The sequence below is a fragment of the Podarcis muralis genome, chromosome 15, assembly GCF_964188315.1.
Source record: "Podarcis muralis chromosome 15, rPodMur119.hap1.1, whole genome shotgun sequence".
NCBI lineage: Eukaryota > Metazoa > Chordata > Lepidosauria > Squamata > Lacertidae > Podarcis > Podarcis muralis.
The window spans coordinates 32,587,852-32,597,246 of record NC_135669.1 but is presented as its reverse complement, the minus strand read 5'-3'; the positions used below and the strand labels follow the sequence as shown (position 1 = coordinate 32,597,246).

Here is a 9,395-nt window from a genome sequence, read left to right as displayed (position 1 = left end):
AATATTCTGTTGAAAGCCGCCCAGAGTGGCTGGGGAAACCCAGCCAGATGGGCGGGGTATAAACATATTATTATTATTATTATTATTATTATTATTATTATTATTATTATTATTATTATTATTATTATTATCATCTCCTCTCAAAAAGGATAGCTGGAGAAGGTTCAGAAAGGAGCGACCAGAATGAAGTTGAAGTCTGAAGAATACCATTGCAAGCAACCTGATGATCATTGGACTAAGGAATGTTTCAACCTTTAAAATCCATTTTGAAATGCATTTGTTTTAAAGGGTACACCTGCTTGCCGCCCTGTCCTCCTCGGGTAGGAAGAGCAAGATGTAAATTCAATAAATAATCAGGAATCATCATTACTGACAGTTGCACAGCAATATGTGCACAAGGGTAATCACGGAGCAAAGAAAATTGAGGTAGTACCAAAACTAAAGGTCTTTATTTCTCTTTCTCTTTTTTTAAAAATAAAAAATATATTATTTCAAAACAGGCCTCTGCAACCCACCTTCCCTGGGATTCATGCAGCAGGAACAGCTGTTGACTGAAAAGCATGGCAGTGGGGTGTGTGTGTGTGTGTGTGTGTGTGTGTGTGTGTGTGTCTAAACCACTGAGCTGTGCCATTAAGTAAGGGGCCCATTCAGAGTCACTGGCAGCCTTGGGAGTGTTTGATGCCATTGGCAAAGATGAGGTGCTCACATAGAACCACCATCTCTAAGGACTTTGGGCATTGCCAAAGAACCACACATTTCTCGGCTGCAGAGGGTCAGCATAAGGTGCAAGTCCTTGTTATCGGCTTTGTAGGAATGGAGGAGAATTTTGCTTTGGTTCACACGTAAACATGAATCTATGCAATTCACATGAAACGTGAATCTATGCAATTCACACTTTGTGAACCGAGAGACACAGCCGTCCTTCAAAATTCGCACTTCTCTGAATTTTGCAACCTGTTCTTTCAGTCAAGCAGTGTGTGCAAAAAAATCGTACACAGGTAAAGTTTTCATAGAAATGCATGTGCTGGTGAACATAGCAACCCCAAAATGCACTGTATTTGGTAAAATATGCTTTGCATGCAAAAATGTGTGATGCAGGAGAAATTTTGTAGAAAAACTAAAAAAAAGACATGAATATTATTAAGGATTGAATTACTTACCCAGTAGCTGGCAAGACTGGATGTGTGTGTGTGTTACGATTAAGTTTAGTCGACTAGTTATATTTTGCTATACATCAAAGAAAACCGATAAAATATTTTTTAGAAAAGCAAAAAAGTGTACATGAGAATTTGCACTAAAATGCTGGTGCATTTTCACAAGGACTTCTTAAAACATATATAATTGCAAACTGATGTGGAAATGTGGACAACTGAACCTAAGATGGGGGGAAATGAGAATGAGAGAATTGCATCACAAGATTGTGAATTTCAAAGGACGGCTGTGTTTTAAGTCTGCATCTTGTTTCGTTGCTATTAGGAAAGTTCATCTTTAAATGCAAGTGGAATCGACCCCACATCCCTAGGCTAGTTTGACATTACTGGTTCCCTAACTTCCAAAAGAAACGACGTGCAATTTGGCTGCATCTATAGTGTAACTCCAAGAAGGACCGTTGCTGCGTTTCCCTGTCTCTTCGACATACGTCCTCGGCTTCTGCACCATCCCCAGTCGAGAGTCCCAGAGGCTGTCTCAAATCCTCCCCAGACAGCTTGCATCTTGTCTTTTTTTATAGTGTTCCAGTGTCCACATCAAGTGACTCTTAAAACCACGTCCTCTCAGTGTTCTCTGCACTGAGAATATTGGGGGAGTCTATAAAACAGCCTCTCCAAGCCGTAGAAGGGAGGCGAGTCCCGTGCTCCCGGGGTTCAGCAGGAAGGGGTAGGTGGATAAATCTCTCAGGTCGACAGCCACATATTCGAGGAGAAGGAAGAGGAGGCGGGGCATGTGCTTGGTGAGTGGATCCTGCAAGAAGTTAAGAAGTAAATATATGAGGAAGAAAGGGGGGGCAGCGGCGGAGCAAGCCGATCGGGCACCCGGGGCACTGTGCGTGCTCTGCACCCTGAGTCAGGGCCAGCTGCCCGCGGGGCGGGGTGAGCCGGGGCAGGACGCTCCGTGGGCCTCCAAGGAGTCTGCCTGCCTCCTCCCACTCAGCTGCTCTACAGCTGAGGGAGAGGCAGCAGGCAGACAGTTTGGGGCAGCCCAGAGCCTGTGGGTGCCCAAGCCACCACGTCACTCCCAGGAGAGATGTGTGGCTTGGGCGCGCTGCAGGCCCTGTGGTGAGTGCCGCCCGAAATTTTGTCACCCCCCTCAGTGGTTTGCTTTTAAAAAAAAATTTAATAAGTTTTTCAATACAAGCAACGATCGCAAAAGACACATACAACAAAAACCATAATAACACTAATACAGTGGTACCTCGGGTTAAGTACCTAATTCGTTCTGGAGGTCCGTTCTTAACCTGAAACTGTTCTTCACCTGAAGCACCACTTTAGCTAATGGGGCCTCCTACTGCTGCTGCACCGCTGGAGCACGATTTCTGTTCTCATCCTGAAGCAAAGTTCTTAACCTGAAGCACTATTTTTGGGTTAGCGGAGTCTGTAATCTGAAGCGTATGTAACCCGAGCTACCACTGTAACACAATTTGACAATCACAATATCTACTAGATATGTAGAATGTTGATGCACATTTTAGCCTGTTTTAAGTTTATTGCTGATTCTACCTTTTTTTGATGTTTTAAATCCTTGTTTTTAACATTTTTTAAACTGATAATTTCATTCTTCTTTGCTTTTTATGCTCTGATGGTTTTTGTTTTTGTTTTTAAAACAGTCGCGGTGTCCCAATTTTATGAAATAAATAAGTAAATATGGTTGGCAGGGGGCAGGACTAGATGATACTCCAACTCTACAATTCTATGATTTTCCCAAGGTAAAATACTTGGGTCCTAAGTTGCTCAGGGCCTTATAAGTTAATATGACAATTTACGATGATTATGATGGTGTGTTGTTCGATGTTGGTTTTATCTGTGAAATGGACATCATGTGACCACATGCTTGATGGGTGAGGTTTTTGCATTTGGGACAAAATGATGGAACAGGATGTTTAGATGAGGACAGGTGAAGCTTAATTTGGACTAAGTCCTGTTGAATTCAGTGGGATTTACTGCCAAGCAGACATGCATAGGTTTGCACACTCAGTCACTGCCTCATTTTATACTGTTTTTCATAGCCACTTACAATTTCATTGAACAGCCTTTTCCTTCCCGTGTAAGTCGCACATGACGGCGTCTTCTTTTTCCTAAGATTTCCCCCACGCCAAAATAAAATAAATAAAATGAGAGACACGTTGGTTCATCCCGGCATCGGATCCCCAAAATTTCCTCCTTTTCATCAGGAGCAAAATGAAAGCCTTCCCCCCCTCATAAAATCTTGAGGGGTGGAAGGAAAGAAAGAACTTTATATGAATGGCTACAGGCTCCCTAGCTCTTTGAATTATGGGAAAATAAATAAATAAACCTCACCCTGTCACGATGAGCCACATTCACACCATCTGTTTAAAGCACTATGATGCCCCTTGAAGCAGTCATGGCTCCCCCCCCCAAAGAATTCTGGGAGTTTTTAAGGGTGCTGAGAGTTGTTAAGAGCCTCCTGTTCTCCTCCCAGAACTTCAATTCTCAGAGTGATTTAACAGTCAACCCCTCTTCCCAGGGAACTCTGGGAATTTTATATCTCTGTGAGGGGAATGGGGTCTTTTAACAATTATCACCACCCTTAAAAAAAAAACCACTACAGCTCCCAGAATGCTTTGGGGGAAGCCCTGACTGTCTAAAGTGGTATCGCAATGCTTTAAATGCATGCGACCCAAGTCAGAGCTGGCTGAAAACATTTTGCCGCCTGAGGCAAAGGACAAGGTGATGCGCCTTCCTCATTCCAGCTACAGAAGCCAACTGTTCTGGCGCTCGAATCTTACGTAAGCGCTGGTGTTGGGGTAGACACCCAGACCACACCGGAGGGCAGCTAAAGCGAATGTAGGGCATAACGTGAAGCACCCAATTCTGCCTTCCAGCATCTTGCTGCCACCCCTCAGCAACTAAGGCTGCCACCACACACCACCTAACAGTAGAGCCGGCCTTGGGTCAACAGATTGTGTCATGCCTGCTGTTGCTTTTTGGGCATTATGGCCAAAAAAGGATTGGAATCCAAACCTCCCTCTTCCAAGCCCAAACCGTTAACCACAGCGAGCAGCAGACGCGGCCCAGATTTATGGCGTGTTGTGGCCCTTCTGGAAATGAGGAAGAACGTGATGCCTACTCACAGGTTTGATGGAATCCTGTTCTGCATACTTAAACTTCTTCTGCTTGTAGTAGTCCCGGTTGGATAGGAAGTTGAGCAGAAGGAGATCACAAAGTACAGAGGCCTGCAGAAGACAAAACAGGACGTCCAGTGTTGTTGACATGTGCTTTGGGTGGCTACAGATGGACCTGAGTGACAGTGCCCTCCTGCCAGTCCCATAGACACTCTCACTTTCCTTATTTACAAGGTAACACCATCCCTGTTTTCTGCTATGTGCTCCTTCTAAAGCTAGTTTTGTCTCCCATTTTAATCTTTCACAGAAAAATTGAGTCTCTGGAAGCTAAATCTCTGAAAGGGCAGTGAATGTCAGCGCACTCACACGGGTAGAAAAAATCAGCACCTGGACTCCGACTAACATTGGGAATAACTTTCTTAAAAGCTAAAAAAATTCCTTCCAGTAGCACCTTAAAGACCAACTAAGTTAGTTCTTGCTATGAGCTTTCGTGTGCATGCACACTTCTTCAGATACCAAATAATATCTTATAATAATATATAATAATATTATTATAACAATATCTCCAAATAATAAGATATCTTTTAATATCTTAAAAGCTGTTCAACAGTGGAATGGACCAGACCCTTCAAGTGTTCCTGTTTTCCAGAGATATTACGGGATTCACAGAAGCCGTCCCGGTTTCTGATTTGATCCCGGAATATCCCGCTTTTCCTTAGGACGTCCCTATTTTCATCGGAGAGACATTGGAGGGTATAATGGACTCCCTTGGAAGCTGGTGGACTCTCATTCATTGGAGGTTTTTAAGCAGAGGTTTGATGACATCTCCCAAAGACTTCTGGGAGCTGTAGTTTGTTAAGGGTGATGTGAGTCTCCTATGCGCCTCATGGAGCTTCAGTTCCCAAAGTGGTTGAACAATCAGTCCCTCTTTCCAGGGATCTTTGTGAGGGGAACATGGGGTCTCCTAACAACTCTCAGCACCCGTAACTCCTGGATGCCATGACCATCAGAAGTGGCACCAGAGTATTTTAAATGGATGGTGTGAGTGTGGCCTGAGAAAACCACACAGACCACCTGGTCACAGTCTTCCCAACAATGGCGAGATGGGTTGCATGTTGCATTTAAACTATAGCCATTGAATCCAAGTTGGCTCCTATGCCAATAATTTGGCATGCAGATCTCTGGCAAATCTGTATCTTCTTCTGTCCTCTATGTTGATGTATTAAGTGACAACAACCCCCAAGGTTGTAAATGCCTGCAGATTCTTTTGGAGTTCCACCTGTTTCATAGCCAGAATAGAGCTGGGTGATGCAAGGTTCTGAACAGACAAAATAATGTACAGTGGTACCTCAGGTTAAGAACTTAATTTGTTCTGGAGGTCTGTTCTTAACCTGAAACTGTTCTTAACCTGAGGTACCACTTTACCTAATGGGGCCTCCTGCTGCCGCTGCGCGATTTCTGTTCTCATCCTGAAGCAAAGTTGTTAACCCGAGGTACTATTTCTGGGTTAGCGGAGTCTGTAACCTGAAGCGTCTGTAACCCGAGGTACCACTGTACTTCCTTACACAGCACATAGTGAAACTGGGGAACTCCCTGCCACAGGAGGCAGTGATGGCAACCAACTTGGATGGCTTTACAAGAGAATTAGATTAATGGAGAAAAGGACCATCAGTGGCTACTAGCCATGGTGGCTGTGTTCTGTCTACTGTTGGAGGTGCTGTTGTTGATTCTGAATTCCAGTGGCTGGGCATTACAAGTGAGGAGAGTGCTCTTGCACCCGGGTCCTGCTTCAGAGTTTGCCACAGCCATCTGGTTGGCCACAGTGAGACTGGACGGACCCACTAGGGCCTGATCTAGCAGCCAGACTTCATAACAGTTCTTCATAACAGCACTTACCACCCCAAAGATGCCAATCCCAGAGCCTATCGTTGTCATCGTTGGAATAATGTCAAATTTTCCTGCCTGGATAAGAACAGAGATGGCAAGGGGAGAACTGTTAGTGTCCTTTATGGCCACCAAAGAAAGCAAGTGAGCCAGTGTGGTGTTAGTGGTTAAGAGCGGTAGTCTTGCAATCTGGGGAACCGGGTTCGAGTCTCCGCTCCTCCACACGCAGCTGCTGGGTGACCTTGGGCCAGTCACACTTCTTTGAAGTCTCTCAGCCCCACTCACCTCACAGAGTGTTTGTTGTGGGGGAGGAAGGGAAAGGAGAATGTTAGCCGCTTTGAGACTCCTTAAAGGGAGTGAAAGGCGGGATATCAAATCCAAACTCTTCTTAATTCTGCACAACTGTGGGTGATTAAAGCTGCAGGAAGGGGTGTGGCCTGGGAATGCCCCACCCCCTGATTTGCATCTTGCTTGGAAGTAAATTCCATCTAACACAATAGGAGTTTCACAATACGGAATGCGTGATCTGCACCCAATGCAGGTAAACCTTCTGCTTGAGCTATCTACCTGGGACTGAGAAGCACTGAGGTATAGTGGTTAGAGCAGTAGTGAGGAACCTTCATCCCTCCAGATGTTTCTGAACTCCCAGCTTCCATCATCCTGCCTGGGGCTGATGGGAGTTGGACTCCAGTTAATACCTGGAGGGCCACAGGTTCCCTTCTTTGGGTTAGAGCAACTGGCGAGGAGACCCGAGTTCAAATCCTCACTCAACCAAGAAGCTTGGGCTCATCATACTTGCTCCTGGTGTCACCCACCTCAGAAGGTTGTTGTGAGGATGGGATGGGGGTGGAGAACCATGTATACTGCCCTGAGCGCCTTTAAGAAAAGCTGGGGTGGATGAGGGGGTGAGGGTTGGTCAAACCAGGGACACAGCTAGGATTGCAGGAGCATCCCAGACCCTGAGATTTCAAGGTCCAAACCTGACACATAGGGATGGCCCCTGGTGATGTCATGGGGCAGGCCCTGGAGATGGAGGTTAATTGGGAGAGGGGAGCAGAGGAAGGCAACCCACCAACCCAGATAGTCTAGGCTATAATTTGCAGCCAGCAAGCTGCATGCACATTCTTCTCAATATTTTTATTATTATTGAAAGCGCTCTCGCCCACCTGGAGATTTAAGCATCGTTCTACCTGGACACTGAGGTCCCGCGTCGAGGGCCTTCTGGCGGTTCCCTCACTGCGAGAAGTCAAGTTACAGGGAACCAGGCAGAGGGCCTTCTCGGTAGTGGCTCCTGCCCTGTGGAACACCCTCCCACCAGATGTCAAAGAGAACAACAACTACCAGACTTTTAGAAGACATCTGAAGGCAGCCCTGTTTAGGAAAGCTTTTAATGTTTGATGCATTACTGTATTTTAATATTTTGTTGGAAGCCGCCCAGAGTGGCTGGGGAAGCCCAGCCAGATGGGCTGGGTATAAATAATAAATTTAGTATTATTATTATTATTATTATTATTATTATTATTATTATTATTATTATTTGTCAGGGGTTCAGGGACAGAGGCACAGGTGAGGGAGGAGGCGGAGAGCGAGGGGGAAGAATCCCAGGGCAGCGAGGAAGAGGATGACAATGACTTGAGGGATTCCATGAGTCTTTCAAGTGAGTCGGAGGATTCCCAGAAGGGGGCGCCTGTGGTCAGGCCAAAGGGAGTCACAGGGGGGACTCATCAGGAGCAGGGGACCAGCGGGGGAACCCAGAGTGGGAGCTGGGAGTCGGGACCGGCTTCTCCGCCAGAGCGCAGTGAAGGGGGTGGAGATTCCAGAGTGACAGGGGAAGCAGGTCCTAAAGCAGAGAGGGAGGGGAGATCGGAGCAAGACATCCTCCCGGAAGGGGAGGAGAGTAGTGCAGGGAGTAGTGTAACTGTCAAGAGGAAGGTTAGAGCTTGCGAACGCGCGCCAAGTTCAAATGTGGAGGCGCGCGGAAGTACAGGGAGCCCGGAGGAGGAGCCAGGTCCCAAAGCACGCAGGAGGGGGGAAGAGCTGTCTGGGGATTCCGCGTCAGGGGAATCCAGGAGGGGCGAAACCCCAGGGGGCAGGAAGACCCTGCGGAAAAGGAAAGAAAGGAAGAGGTGGAGCAGCACAAGCCTCTTAAAGTGGTGCAGAGGCGGGACTGACTCAGAGGGGACTTCAGCGGTCTAAGCGTAACAGACGTGGGGCTGGGCGCCTCGGCTGTGGAACGTACAATGCACTTCAATAAACATATTTGTATATAAACTGGACTTGGCGTTGGTCTCTTGTGAGCTGGGACCTGAGGCAGCCCTGACATTATTATTATTATTACCCCTGCCACCTGGAGGGGGCCAGGCAAATCTAGATATTTCAGGAGGTCTGGCAACCCTACTCGCAGCTGCATTTGACTGACGTTACCCAGCCTACTTGGAAGGAACGCTCCACTCACAACAATCGAGGCCACAAGGAGAAAACGCCAACCGTTCTTCAAAGCAAGCCTTACCTTCCCGTTCACCAGAATGTCAAATCGGATGCCAAACACCTTGTACAGGGTTCTTAGGTCTCTTCCGTTTTCTCTGTAATATTTGGCGTACCTTTCAAAGCAAAAAGAGGCAATTTGTATGCATGAAAACGAACAAGGGTTGCTGGAACTGGAATCCTCAGGGTCTCTCTCTGTCTGGCCCTCAAGGCTCTCTCCAGGCCAACCCCCTCACAGCAGTGATCTCCCCATGTATGATGCCGGCAGCTGGCATTTATTTCTGAGTGGCATAGTGGTTAGAGTGACGGACTAGGACCTGGGAGAGACTAGGGTTCAAATCCCCCCACCCAGCCACGGATGTGACCTTGAGGGCCAGTCCTTGCCTCTCTCAGGCCGACCTATCTCACAGGGTTGTTGTGAGGAAAAAATGGAGAGAGAGAAGAGCTGAGCGTGCCACGTTGAGCTCCTTGGAGGTGAAGGTGCGGATACAAATGGAATAAATAAATAAGGGGGAGAAAGAGAGACGGACAGACGGGACAGAACAACCCCAAAAGGCCACCGTACCTGAAGTTGAACCCTGGAGAGAGGTTGTTGTCGTCATTGTAAAGCCCATGGAACCGGTAAACGGGCACACAGTGCTTCACAGGCCAGTCGAGGTCACAGTCCCAGGAGATGGTGATGCCAACGACGCCCCCCTGCCCAGGGGAACAAGAGGGCATCCTAAATTTG

At 47.0% G+C, this 9,395-nt stretch overlaps 1 protein-coding gene across 1 annotated transcript in view; it reads right to left on the bottom strand.

The window, feature by feature from the left end:
* Nucleotides 1-421: 421 nt before the first annotated feature.
* Nucleotides 422-9,395, bottom strand: part of P2RX1 (purinergic receptor P2X 1) — a 29,816-nt gene continuing 20,842 nt past the window's right edge. The window contains exons 8-13 of the mRNA XM_028708610.2: nucleotides 9,231-9,361; nucleotides 8,691-8,781; nucleotides 6,194-6,259; nucleotides 4,307-4,408; nucleotides 3,229-3,289; nucleotides 422-1,959 (exon numbers count right to left, since the gene is read on the bottom strand). Coding sequence (XP_028564443.2) covers nucleotides 3,233-3,289; nucleotides 4,307-4,408; nucleotides 6,194-6,259; nucleotides 8,691-8,781; nucleotides 9,231-9,361 — 447 coding nt within the window. The 3' untranslated portion in view covers nucleotides 422-1,959; nucleotides 3,229-3,232. The remainder of the gene's footprint in view (nucleotides 1,960-3,228; nucleotides 3,290-4,306; nucleotides 4,409-6,193; nucleotides 6,260-8,690; nucleotides 8,782-9,230; nucleotides 9,362-9,395) is intronic.